At 55.5% G+C, this 13,633-nt stretch overlaps 2 protein-coding genes across 9 annotated transcripts; both read left to right on the top strand.

Moving 5' to 3' along the window:
- The first annotated feature begins 588 nt into the window (after window positions 1-588).
- ACBD4 (acyl-CoA binding domain containing 4) lies at window positions 589-6,939 on the top strand. 8 transcript variants are annotated; one of them, XM_087854299.1, is made up of 10 exons: window positions 589-681; window positions 804-1,208; window positions 1,452-1,572; window positions 1,644-1,728; window positions 2,007-2,127; window positions 2,376-2,465; window positions 2,791-2,861; window positions 2,950-3,028; window positions 3,614-3,744; window positions 6,210-6,939. In XM_087854299.1, exons 2-10 carry the CDS (start codon window positions 1,121-1,123, stop codon window positions 6,333-6,335), a joined length of 912 nt encoding a protein of 303 aa, XP_087710425.1. In that variant the 5' UTR covers window positions 589-681; window positions 804-1,120; the 3' UTR covers window positions 6,336-6,939. The 8 variants fall into 8 exon arrangements, with proteins under 8 accessions (XP_087710425.1, XP_087710426.1, XP_087710428.1 ...); XM_087854300.1 differs by having other exon boundaries at window positions 592-681; window positions 1,049-1,208; XM_087854302.1 differs by having other exon boundaries at window positions 598-681; window positions 1,079-1,208.
- Window positions 6,940-11,057: 4,118 nt separating this feature from the next.
- Window positions 11,058-13,219, top strand: HEXIM1 (HEXIM P-TEFb complex subunit 1). The gene has a single exon (XM_045813975.2). It carries the CDS (start codon window positions 11,756-11,758, stop codon window positions 12,833-12,835), a length of 1,080 nt encoding a protein of 359 aa, XP_045669931.1. The 5' UTR covers window positions 11,058-11,755; the 3' UTR covers window positions 12,836-13,219.
- The last annotated feature ends 414 nt before the right edge of the window (window positions 13,220-13,633 follow it).

The raw sequence follows: 13,633 nt of genomic DNA, 5'->3' as shown, positions 1-13,633 counted from the left end.
TTAATTCCTCAGGACCTAGATTTGCCACCTACTTGCTCTAGCCCACTTTCAGATATCCTCGACCGAGAGATTCGGCGTACTCGTTCGGGTCCCCACCCCTCTCGGGATATTCTTTCTGCACTTTCGACCCTGCAATTCCCTCCTCCAGAAATGACCTTCCTCATTCTTCTCCTGGCTTACACTCACGTGTTCCAAAACTCAGCTCCAATGCCCCTCCTTCAGAACCCCTCCAGAGCCCCCTCTTCCTCCAGGGCATGACTCCCTTTTTTTAATCCCCAGCGCCTAGAAGAGTTTGAAGAACTGAGTTGGGTCGCTCTGTTCTTCAGGACCTGGGGTCAGCTGACGGACACTGGCTTCCACCAGGGGGCGCAGGGACTCCGCGTTGTGTCACTATGTCCACCAGGTGGCGCTTCCTCCCTCCTCCGGCCCCCACAAGGTTGGGGAGCCGGCCGGAGGATCCGCCTCGACTGATTGGGAGAGGCACAGCTAAACTATTTGCATAATCTTGAAAGGACCGCGCTGAGTGGTTGAGGTGTACAAGACGAAGCTGAAACGGGCTCTCTCATTGGCTTAAGTTTCCCCCGGGCGTCCACATCCCGGTCAGATTGGCCCCGGAGGTCAGTCGGAAGCCTACGGCTAGTGGCGACAGAGAACCTAGGTCCGGGTAGTGGGCGCTGCAGGGTGAGTGCCTGACAGCCGAGCGGCTGGGGTAGGGGACCCCAGGGCAGAGCGGGTGGGGGACCAGGGTGGGAGACTGTTGGCCCCGCCCTGACACCTCTTGGCTTGCCCATTCTCCTCTTTAGGAGTTGGAGATGTGCATCTAGAGAGGGAGGGACAGCGCGACCCTTGGCACCTGCCTCCACCCACCCACCGGGGTCCTCTCCTCCCACCCTGGTCCCACCCACGCTCCCCTGGGGTTGGAAAAGGAGTCTTCTCAGCCGCAGCTTCTGACCTCCCGGGGTATCTCACTCAGGACCAGAGCTTAGTTTGCCCCTCTGGAAAGTGGATCAGTGACTTACGGAGGTGTGTGCCGGGTTGGACCGTGGAGGTCTGCTCGCACGGAGATTTGTTCTTGCAGAATCGCTCAAAAGTGGGTCCCCAGGGCTCGGAGCCGCTGGGTATGGGTACCGAGAATGAAAGCCCAGAACCGGACTGCCAGAAACAGTTCCAGGCCGCAGTCAGTGTCATTCAGAACCTGCCTAAAAATGGTGAGGGCACGGGGACCTGCACTTGGGGGTCAAGAAGAGTGGGGTCTGCCTCTGATCCCTGCAGTTTATGCAGATATGCCCCTGCCTGGGCTGCCCTGGGGATCTCCTCTGCCTCCTGCCCCTGTCCAGCTGGGTGGGACCCCTCGCCATCTCTGCCCATTGCTAGGGTGGTTTTCCCCCTACCTCCACTCTCTTGGAGTTGGGGGTGATGCTCTGCCTTCCACTTCCCTCGCCCCTGCCCAGGCTCTTACCGCCCCTCCTACGAAGAGATGCTGAGATTCTACAGCTACTACAAGCAAGCTACCACGGGACCCTGCCTGGTCCCCCGGCCTGGGTTCTGGGACCCAATCGGACGATATAAGTGGTGAGCTCCCTACCAGCCGGGCAAACAAGCCTCAGCTGTCAACCAGCCTCTCACAGCTCTCTGCCCCCCAGGGATGCCTGGAACAGCCTGGGCAAGATGAGCAGGGAGGAGGCCATGTCTGCCTACATCACTGAGATGAAGCTGGTGGCACAGAAGGTAGGCGGAGGCTGCAGGCTTCTTTCTGTCCACAAGGTCCCAGCTAGGTGCCCTGTCTTCTGCCCTTCCAGGGCTGACCCCCATTATGTTTCCTGCACATTGACATACTTGTAGGAATTCCCACCTTCCCCAACCTTGCCTGTCTCTGGTCCCTGACTGGGCACAGGCTGGAGGGGCAGGACAGGGCAGGAGCAGGGTGGAGGGGACCCAGCTCAAGGGGGGATAGGAGAACAGTTAGGAGAGGCCAGCCCCTACCCAACAGACACCCTCCCCCACAGGTGATCGACACAGTGCCCCTGGGCGAGGTGGCAGAGGACATGTTTGCTTACTTCGAGCCCTTGTACCAGGTGATCCCCGATATGCCGAGGCCCCCGGAAAGCTTCCTGAGAAGGGTCACAGGTCAGGCCCCCAGGCTGTGAGCTCCGCAAGTGCGGAGTGAACTTTCTTAGGTCCAGACAGAGGGGGCTGCTCAGTTGGAGGGGGATGTGGGGGCAGAGGGCTCCAGGTGATGTCCCTGTAGGGACTCCAACCAGTGCCCCTGATGGCGTGGGTCTCAGGCAGAGCTCATGGCTGATGGGGAGCAGGGGCTGACCTCACCGGGAAGCACCAGCCTCTTCCCAGCCCCACCTCTGGGTGCTGTGTCTCAGCAGGTTGGAGAGAGCAGGTACTGAATGGAGCTGTTGGGGCTGCGCCAGAGCCTCCCTGCCTCCCCAGGGAACCATCACCCCCAAGTCCAGGTCAGTGCCTGGACCAGAGGGGCAGAGAGCCAAACCCAGAGCAGGGGGAGGTGGGGGGCTTCTGGTGGGGTGGGTGAGGGGAGAAGGCTGGATGCCACGCCTCATGCCCACAGACACTGTGCTCTCCTGTGCTTGCAAAGGCCGGGGGGCGGGGGAGGCGGCAGGTAGGTTCTGGGATTCCGCTTCCAGGACGCACTCCGGGACCCATCTCTGCCTCCTGTGGCAGCGTCTCTAGTGTCCTCTGAGCAGCTGCCTCTGCACTTTACATACCCCTCTCCTTCCATAGCCTCCCTCTGTCACTAATGTTACCTATCCCCTTGCCCAGAGTCCCAGCCACCTAGGGACCCAGACTCTGAAGTTTTCTGTGATTCCCTGGAGCAGCTGGAACCTGAGCTGGTGAGCCTACCCCTCATTCCCTGCCTTCCCCACCCCCCTGGGCGCTGGCTGCCCTACCCCCACCTTTGGACTTTGTGCCTCATCTCAGCAGGTTTGGGCAGAGCAGAAGGGAGCCCCTGGAGGAGAGCCTGACCCCAGAAACAGCTCCATGCTCCCTGCAGAGAAAGGTGAGCCCTTCATCCTTCACCCTTCACCCACTTCTGCCATTCCCTCTGGTTCTGGTGTGCCCCAGGCTTTCCCCTGACTGCCCTCTTGGGGCGAAGGTCAAAGTCTGGCACTGGGGACTTGCCAAACAGCCAGACACCAGCCTGGATGGGCAAAGTCCCTGCCCGGCCCCCTCTCTGTAGGCTTCCCATGTGGGACTGTCAAAGGACAATGATTTCTGTCCTATCTCCTTCTAGAACTTCCAGTGTGCCGTGTCCGTTAAGGGACACTTTCATAAATATTATCTCCTTTATTCCTCTGAGTAAGCAGCCCTGTGAAGGCAGTGACATCTTCTCCTAATTTTCAGATAATAAAATGAGGCTCAGAGACATTTCTGACTTACCCAAAGTCACATAGCTAAGTGGCAGTGCTGAGATTCAAACCCATGGCAGCCTGTTAGCCACTCGGATGGACTTTATAAAAGGCACACTTTACAAGGGATTGTGCTCTACTGTTACTTTTCCCCAGACCTGCCCTGGCCTGCCACCACCCTGTCCCTAGCTGGGTTGCCTCCAGAGTCCCCTTCCTTGTGTGTCTGTGCTCCGCAGAGGGCAGCGTGCTGGGGCCCCAAGAATTGGACACGTGGCTGGTGGGGACAGTTCGGGCACTGCAAGAGAGCATGCGGGATGTCCAGGGGAGACTGCGGAGCCTGGAGAGCCTGCCCAGGCTCCCCAATCAGGTGAGCTGCCCTCAAGGCCCAGGGTGAGACTGAGGCAGAACGCCACGGGTCTCTACTCCCGGCCCCTCGTGGAGCCACTTCCGTCTTCTTGTCCTAACCCCGCACCTGCCCACATCTCTGACTTCTGCAGAGAATGGTGTGGCTCCCATGGGTCACAGGCAGGGCAGTCAGGGGGACTGAAGTGCTTCTGCCCTGGAAGGGAGAGCGGGAAGGGCCCTCCTTTCCTGCGCTTACCTCCCTCTGCGGGAAGAGAAACTTGAGCACGAGGGCTAATTCCAACAGTCTGGAAGGCCAGGATGGGCCTGCTCTTTGCACTGGGGCTGGGGATCCCTGTTGCCCCTTCGTCAGGACTTCGGTTCCCAGATTTAGGGTTTGCTCCCAAACAATTCAGCCCTTGCACCCCTCTCTCCCCTCTACTCCTAGATCTGCTTGCCCCTTACAACTGTGCTCCTGCGGCATCAATGACAGCCCCCGCTGAGTGCCAAACACAGGACTCACATTATCTCATTTAATCCACACAACCCGATGAACTAGGCTTGCTTTTCGTTTCCCTTTTACAGAAGTGGAAACCAAGTCTCTTTGAGGCTGAGCTGAGTAATTCAGCCCGGAGGAACCTCACAGAGCTGCTGTGAGGATTAGATGAGATAATGCCCCCCCCCTCCAAGCCATTCTCCAATGGGCTCCATTGTTACTATTACTGTTATTATTTAACATCAAGTGACGGAGCTGGGAGTGGCCCCAGGTCTGTCTCCCTCCAAAGCAAGGACTCACCATTGACTCTGAGTGGGTCTGTTCTTGAGAAGCCAGGGGTGATGGGGGCAGGAGATGGCTGAACTGCGGGGTGTGGGTGATGGCTTGGGTGACCCCTGACCCCCTTGATACTGTGGGTGGCAGCCCAGGTGGCAGGGATTTCCTCAGTCACCCTTCAAGGCCCACCCCTTCGAGGCTTTATTGACTTATTTATTTTACCTTTAACTAATTTTATATGCTGAAGATTTTAAAGATTTCCACCCCGAAATAGCTGGTTTTCCATCTCTAAAAATAAGAACATTCTACTACCTAGCCCAAACGACAACATTTTAGCACACACAAGAACTTCGTATTGTCAAATACTCAGTCCCAACTGAAAGCTCCCAGTTGTCCTGAAATCACCTTCGCCAGCTGCTCTTTCTGTCCAGTCCGGGCACACATGCTGCCTTTGGCCCCTCTGTCCTTTAAGACTCCTTTCATCTAGACCAGCCCTTCTTCCTTGCTACTGACTTATCGGGACTGGGCCAGGGCAGTGATCTTGTAGAATGTTCCTTTTTGGTCTTTCTATTACATCCTTGTGGCTAGTTTACATGACCAGATCATGTCAGATGTGATGTTCTTCACATCAGGGGACACAGATCTGGAGGTCCCGCCATAAAGAATTCTTACACGGACCACTAGCATGGAGGAAGGGGTGACAGTCGGATCCCATCACTGTTAAGTCATGTTTTCCTCTTGCAGCCAGGGACTGTCCGGCTCCCCCATTAACCCCACTGGCCACATGATTTTTGACAATTGATGGATAATCCTTGCCTGGATCAATAATTTATTTGGAAAAAAAATGTTGACTTTTAAATTCTATTATTCCTTTACCACATATTAGGTGTCACTTTTCTATAGTGTCATCTAGGATTTCCCTGAAGTATGGTGCCTTATGGAAAGGCAGAATAAAGGCTTAATTCTTTCTTTTTAATTACCTATTTAAAAGTAAGGAGTTAACAGCTACCTCACTAGTGACAAATTTCCAACTCTCTTTTTGAGTATCATTATGGAGTAATGGATTTTAAAGATTCAGTATTTCAATCAACTGAAATTAATTGTGATGTTTACACTGTCACGATTTTGGTCAATGGAGACCCTTTCAAGCTGGGTCCTATGTTCTCATGACATGACCTCATTAATCTCTAAAAGCTTCCTTGCTTTCTGGTACAAGATGTCCCACATTCACCTCTACCTTCCCTGCTCCAGACCTGGAATTAGCCACTTCTCCAAGGAGCCCGGGGTTCCTTTTAGCAGAGAACGATACTTAGAAACTAAAATCTGAGCACCATTTGAAATACGTGGCACCTCCTTTATAATATTGGGTGTTCAAGCCATACCAACAGGCCACTGCTTTGTGGCCCAGAAGAGACAGCCTAGAAGCCAGTCTCTCCACCAGGCAGCTGCTCCAGTCCCCTTGGCACCTGCGATTGTCCTGGGAGGAGGATGTGGGAGGGAACTGGAGGTCAGCTTGTCAGGGACACACTGGGAACCCAGGACTCCATCCCTTCTAGGGGTGCAGATTTGGGTGTAGTGCCTTCTTTGCCCCAGTTTTTACAATCTTAGGAAGGCAGCTCCCCCAGACGAAGCTCCCGCTTAGTTCTGGAAGCAGGTTCCTCGGGAGGGCCCAGTCTGCGGAAGCCTGGGCTGGCCCCTGACTCCCTCCCTCTTGGCAGCAGAGGACCCCGCCCAGTGGCCGGCCCTGGCCCCTCAGGCTCTCGGGTCCCACGCTGCTCTTCTTCCTCCTGTGGCCCTTCATCGTCCAGTGGCTCTTCCGACAGTTTCGGACCCAGAAGAGGTGACTTTCAGTGGCGGGGTCTCTGCAGCCAGCCGAGGTGGCTATGAGCCTGCTGTCCTGCTGTGCCCTGAGCATACCTAGGGTTTAGGAGAACAGCATTAACTCCGTCCCCCCACCACTCAGTGTTTGCCTTTGCACAGCTCCCTTATTGGGGGGGAGGGAGCATTTCAGAGCCCATCCTTCCCCGAGACTTCACACGGACGCCTTCTCCCCTCCCACCCAAACACCCAGGCTCCCTGGTGAGGGTGTAGGAGTGGTGCTCGTCCCAGGTTCTGGGTTGGCCATGACTCGGGGGCGGGGCTGCCGGGTCTCAGCCTCTGCCCTCCCCTCCCTCTGGGTCACCTGACTCTTCTCCCACCCCAGCCTCTCCCGGTGGAGGGCCAGCTCTTGGGCAAGTTGGGTCTTGGGCTGGGGCCTGGAACAATGATTGGCTGAGAGGCTGAAGGAGGGAGGCCAGGAGGCCCGGCCGAGTTGGGGAGGGGGGGGAGGGGAGTGAGCTCCGCTTTGCTGGCCTCCGTCCTCCTGCGCACACATACACTCAGGACGTCTTCACAGAAGACTCACTTACAAATGAATGTTTCACTAAATAAAATAAGACCTTAATCTTCTGCCGTCTGGGTCCCCACGGAGTGAAGCGGGAAGCCGGGTCCGGGCGCGCAAGGCACAAGCCTCTTCCCTGCCCCTCCCCCAGTGCCCCGGAGGACGGTCCCGAGAGGCGGGCGGTTTTCCCTCCTCCCAGGGCAGGAGCGGGGAGCGCAGGGGCCTGGGGCCGAGGAGGGCCGGGGTGGAGGGTGGAGGGCGGGCGGGGCGGCCCAGGCGGCCGAGGGAGGAGGGTGGGGCCAAGGCACGGCCCCGGCCCCGCCCCCGCCCCGTCGGCGGGGAGGAGAGGAAGCTTGCTGGGCCCGGGCGGAGGCCGGGTCCTAGCCCGGAGAGAAGGGCGGCTGCTTGGGCCGCAGGGATGGGGCCCGGGGCCCCCCGCCCCCGGAAGTGCCCACCGCCCGCCTCCCCCTCCACAGCTGCTCGCTGCCGGTGCCCCCGGCCATGACCTCCGCGCTCGGGCTTTCCCAGGGAACTTTCTAGAAGGCGAAGACCCAGCGGGAGCCTAGTCCCCGCCCCGCCCTGAGCAGTGGGGGCGGGGCCGGGCGCGGGGAGCCCCCGTCGGGGTGGGCAGAGCGCCCGCGTGGGCACGGAGCTGCGGTTGCCGCTGGCTGCTGGGACTCCGAACTTCTTTTTCCCACCGCCTGGCGGCCTTGGTCTTCCTCTGGTCTGCGACAGCCGTGTCGCGCCCCCTCCCCCTTCGCCCCGGCCCCCCTGGTTGCAGCAGTGGCCCGTATTCGGTGGGGAACCCGCCACTTAGCGCCTCCAGGTTTTAGCGCATGAGAGGCCACTAGCCAGGGGCCCCAACTGCAGAGGGCTGCAGCAGCCTTGAGCCCCTGCAGCTGCCACCGCCTGGACCCCAGGACCTTGCTGCCCGCAGTGAGGAAGAGGCAGTTCTGAAGGCCCCTTCTTGGAGGCCCTTAAACTCCTGAGTTCCCTCTATGCGCTCCTGGCCTTGACCACTACCGTCCGACCCACTGGAAGCCTCAGTCACTCTGTCAGTCCTTCTCTCAAGGTGGGGAGGGCATCCCTCAGGGCAGACACACAGGCCCTGGTGCTCTACGGTCCAGCGCAGGGGCACAGGCAGAGAGACTGAATAAACCCTGTGTAAAGATCGACAACAGGAGAGGGACCAAGGTGGTGCTGGGGATGCAGGAATGGGCACACAACTAAAGTGTGGGACTTGGGCATGATACTTAACTGCTGAACCTGGGTTGCCTTGTGTGTAAAATAAGGATGAAGATCTCATCATAAGGCAGTCCTGGGTTTTTGGTGTGTGTGTGTGTGTGTGTGTGTGTGTGTTGAGATTTCATTTATTTGTCAGCGCACAAGCAGAGGGAGCAGCAGGCAGAGGCAGAAGGAGAAGCAGGCTCCCCGCTGAGCAAGGAGCCTGATGCAATTCCAGGACCCTGGGATCATGACCTGAGTGGAAGGCAGACGCTTAACTGACTGAGCCACCCAGGTGTCCCCAGTCCTGGGTTTTAAATGACCAGGACATGTAAAATGCCTGGCAGTGGGTTAAAACTCAGCTAATATCAAGGTGCCTGGCCTCTAGTTTGACAGAATTCTAGCATTCCACAACCTACCACTCTGCCCACTACTCCCCACGCATGACAAATGAGCCCTGTCCAGTAAACCAAGGGTGGCTGGTCTCAGTGGTACCTTTCAATCCCCCTGAATGAGGGTACCCAGAAGTCCTCTGGAGCCTGAAAATGTGGTAACCATAAAGAGATCTCTGACTCCCATTCAAGTTCTCTGCAAAACCTCTTTTCCCCAGTGAGCTCTCAGTGTGAGGGGCAGCTCTAGCGCACAAGGAGTCTCCGGCATGACTGATGCACAGGGCAGGCCTTTCAGATGCACCGAGTTCTTGGAAGCCCAGGGACTGGAGTGGTCAATTTCAGAACAGCTGGATGTACTCTAGAGGCATTCTTGCTTGCTTCTCCCTTGGGGCATGCCCATCACCACCTCCCCATGGAACCACTCCTGAGTTCCCAGACAAGTCCTTTCTTTGGACACGATGCTTGCTCTTTATAGAATGCCCTTCTTCATGCCACTGGGACTGAAAACACTTCATCCTTCTGAGAGCCAAGAAGACCTGTCCCCCACGAATCCTGTCCATAATTCCCAACTCCTGAGCAGCCTGGCTTACTAGCTCCTTGCCAGGATTTTCTTCATTTGTCATTTTGGCTCACAGTGGTTTAATGGCCTCTCCACACTGTCCATGAGCAGCAAGGTTGACATTTTATTCATCATTTTTCCTTCCTAACAAATGTTTGCTAAATGAAGAAATGAGGGCTTTAATTAGGCTGAAGCTGTTGGAAATGGAAAGGAACTAAATCCAAAGTTCTTGAGAAAAAAGAGAATTTTGTTTGTGAAAGAAAAATGACACGAGGATCACAAAGACGTTCGTTCTAGCAAGAATTGCCACTTAGTTGTCATGTGACCTTGGACAAGTCACTTCATTTCTCGGAGTCGCAGAGATTTCTTATCTCTAAAATGGAGACAATCATTCCTACCCTAACTCACGGGGCTGTGGTGGGGTCAAATGATTGTGTGTAAAAAAATGTTATACGTTAGAAAGAGGTCCAAACATAAGATGTTGCTATTAAGAAATAATAAGAATGGGTCACGGGCGTGTGGCAAGAGGGAGAGGCTGTTACTACACTGAGATTTTAGGCCTAAATGATTAGAGCGGAGAGTTTGGGCTACTCCAGCGCCCTATCCTCTGGGCTGGAGCTTGAAATCTGGAGAATTTTCTCAAGGAGACTGTGTCACCTTCCCTCCCCCATGAGTCTACCCCAAAGTCCTGGGCGAGCATCCCCCTGCCCCCATTTCTGGGCAAGACCTCCTCTTTGGGGAGGCCTCTGACTCCGTTCCCTCCCAGTACTGCTCAGTGCCCACTGATGAAGAAGAGGCTCTGTGGATGGTACCCCTTCTCTCTCAGATAGCCATGGTCGATTATTTAAACTCGGGATTAATTTTGAACCTTCTCCCCCCGCCTCTCCCCAAAGAGGTCCATCGGCTGGCCCGGACTGCCTTGTCTGAGCTCAGAAAATGTTCCCGGTCAGCTCGGAACTGAAGAGACCAAGTCGGCCCCAGGAGGCCATTTTCTTCGACAGAACCTGGGCCCCCGGTGCGAGGCCTTCCCGCCCCGGGTCTCCTGGGAGCCCCAGGTGCACACCCCGCGCTTCCCGGATCCCCGCCCAGGCGAGAGGCTCGGTCATGGCCCACCCGCCCACCGTTTTGTCCTGGTCCTGGGGCGGCCGCGTCCCTGAAAGACTAGGCCTGGACTGGGGCTCGGCCACTTTCGTCCAGCGGTCCCAAGGCCAGTCCGAGGGTAGAAGTCGTCCGGGACTCGAACCTGCCTTCTCATCCTCCGAGGCCTAGTCCGGGGTTGCTGCACTAATGCAGTCACACTGTCCCTTTAAGGCGGCACTTTTTATTCTTCATTTGTTTACTTCTTCATACGCTTTTGGTTTTTTACAAAATGTGTGTACAATATCCTTCCGCAAATGTCAGTCCCAGGAATTAACCACATACACCTTGTAGCCATTCCTGTAATCTTAAGAATCGAAAGTTATTAGCCATAGGCCAACATCTCTCTTTATAGGATTTAATCCTCTTTTACACCGTAGGGACTACTTTTTAGGGATAAACCATTTTTGCTTTAGCTAACAAATGTTTATGACCTTCAGAACCCTTCCGCTGAGGACAGAACACAATAATACCCTTTAAAACGCACCTTTTCATAAAAATATTCTGTGTAGGCCCTCAGAGGCCATCGAATCTTCTTGTATTCCTGAAGCAGAATGGTATAGTCCAAAGCCCGCCCCATCGTCTCTGCGATTGGCTTTCCTTCTTCGGCGAGACGTGTGACTCCTGGCCAATGGTCACTCACGTTTCTCCAGCGAGGGCTATGCGATGGAAGGAGGCGGCCTGGAAGTCACCCCCTACGCGTTCTGGGATTGGCTACGTCGCACGGCGCGCGCGGACGGCGGCTCCGAGCGATGGGAACTACGACTCCCAGCTTCCTGAGATGGGGACTCCGTTACGCATGCGCACGGGCGGGGCGGATAGGCTTCTATATAAAAGGGGCGCAGAGGGCTGGGAGGCAGCAGTTGGAAGTTGGCAGGTGGAGAGGCAGGTTGGGAGGGGAAGTCGGGGGAGGAGGCGGAAGAGTTGTTGTCGGAAGGGGGAGGAGGGAGGGAGGAAAAGAGGAGGAGGCGGTGGAGATCTGAGCTGAGCCGAGCATCGAGCCAAAGGGGAGATGAGTTTGTCTGTCCTCGGCTGAGGCTCCGGCCGGGCCTAGGGAACTGGGAGCTCGGGTTGGAGCGACACCCGTGGAAGTGGGAGGAGGTGGCTCTGGGACTTTAACCCCTTGTGGGCTCTGCGGCAGGGGATTTAACCCTTTGTGGATTCGGCCCCTCGGAGGCAGCGTCATCGGGTAGTTTTAACCCCTTCGGGGCTGGGTTTAACCCGTTGGACTTAACCTCATCTCCTTGCCCACCAACTCCTCGATCGTGGGGGCGCTCTGCGGGGACGCTTGAGGTCCACCCCCTTTGCACATTACGTACTGTTACTGCTGCTGCACCCCCTTGGACCCGCTAGCTGGCCGCGCTGTGGGCACTTAACCCTTTACTGACTTGAGCTCTCCCAAGTTGCAATTGGAGTTTGTTTACAGGAGGACTGGCTAAAGGCGTCACTGCAGGAATTACAGACCGAAGAGGACTCTGCTGGACATTTTTTAAAAGAAAAGAAAAACCTCTTTTTTCCTTAAGGACTTACAGCCAAAATTTTTCAAACTTCGAGAAGAGGACTCTATTAGCCATGGCCGAGCCACTCTTGTCAGAGTACCAGCACCAGCCTCAAACTAGCAACTGTACAGGTGCTGTTGCTGTTCATGATGAGCGGAACCCCGATCGCCCCCCAGGCGCGGAGGAGCGGGTACCCGAGGAGGACAGTAGGTGGCAATCGAGAGCGTCCCCCCAGTCGGGTGGCCGTCCGGGGCAGGAGGGGGAAGGGAGCTTGGAGCCGCAGCCGCCTCCCCTGCAGACCCCGGTCCGTCCAGAACCTAGCTGCCCCCAAGCAGGCAAGAAGGGCCAGAATGGGGACGACTTGTCCGCTGGCGGAGCCCCCCCGCCGGCGGCTGGGGGGGAACCGAGGCCCGAGGCCGAGCCTCTCGCACAGCCATGTCTTGACTCCGAGGCCAACAAGTTGGGGGCTCCTGCTGCAGGGGGCGAGGAGGCGTGGGGACAGCAGCAGAGACAGCTGGGCAAGAAAAAACACAGGAGACGCCCCTCCAAGAAGAAGCGGCACTGGAAACCGTACTACAAGCTGACCTGGGAGGAGAAGAAAAAGTTCGACGAGAAACAGAGCCTGCGAGCTTCAAGGATTCGAGCTGAGATGTTCGCCAAGGGCCAGCCTGTCGCACCCTATAACACCACGCAGTTCCTCATGGATGATCACGACCAGGAGGAGCCGGATCTCAAAACCGGTCTCTACCCCAAGCGGGCCGCTGCCAAATCCGACGACACCAGCGATGAGGACTTCATGGAAGAAGCGGGCGAGGAGGATGGGGGCAGCGATGGGATGGGAGGAGACGGCAGCGAGTTTCTGCAGCGGGACTTCTCGGAGACCTACGAGCGGTACCACGCGGAGAGTCTGCAGAACATGAGCAAGCAGGAGCTCATCAAGGAGTACTTGGAGCTGGAGAAGTGCCTCTCGCGCATGGAGGACGAGAATAACCGGCTGCGGCTGGAAAGCAAGCGGCTGGGTGGCGACGACGCGCGTGTGCGGGAGCTGGAGCTGGAGCTGGACCGGCTGCGCGCCGAGAACCTCCAGCTGCTGACGGAGAACGAACTGCACCGGCAGCAGGAGCGAGCGCCGCTGTCCAAGTTTGGAGACTAGACTGAAACTTTTTTGGGGGAGGGGGCAAAGGGGACTTTTTACAGTGATGGAATGTAACATTATACACATGTGTATATAAGACTGTGGACCTTTTTATGACAATAATCAGAAGAGAAAATCCCCCCGGCTTTGGTTGGTTTGGTAAATTTAGCTATGATGTAGCTTGCGTGCTTTTCTCCTGTTCTTTAATTATGTGAAACTGAAGGGTTGCTTTTCTTGTTTTCCTTTTTAGAAGTTTTTTTTTTAAATGTGTAAGTAACTTGACCAAGTTATAATGCATTTTTCTGTTAAAAATCCCCTCCTTAAACGGAGCTATAAGGTGGCCAAATCTGAGAACCATTAAATTCATTCTAGCTATAATAAATTTAATATTTGTAAATGTAACATAGTTTCAGTGTGATTTCTAGAGCTAATTCAAAATAGTGATTTAAGTGACTGCATTGGGGGGGTAAAAAAATCATTAAATTTGTCAGTTTGCAAAAAACAATCTTTAATGGGACAATTTTCAATTTGCTGATTTTTCCCTTGAATGGGTTTTAATGTGCTAAATATACAGTTCAGGCAAAATATAAAGATTAATGATCTTCAATACTTATGTGTGCTCGCTTTCTAGTGCCTTGGTTTTCTTTTTTGATGCTGGAGAAAGAAACCAGTGTTGGGTGTTTGGGGAGCAGAAAGTGGCTACCATCAGAAGCTTAAAATTCAATTCTACTTCTCAACAGCCATTTGAAAGTCTATTAGCAAAACCGTAAACCTAATTTGGTAGTTTGTTAGGTTAGACAACTGACAGTCTCATTT

The sequence above is a fragment of the Ursus americanus genome, chromosome 23 (genome assembly GCF_024610735.1).
Source record: "Ursus americanus isolate L20-20 chromosome 23, mUrsAme1.1.p, whole genome shotgun sequence".
Lineage (NCBI taxonomy): Eukaryota > Metazoa > Chordata > Mammalia > Carnivora > Ursidae > Ursus > Ursus americanus.
Note: the sequence above shows the minus strand (reverse complement) of the source record. Positions and strands in the feature narration are given on the sequence as shown.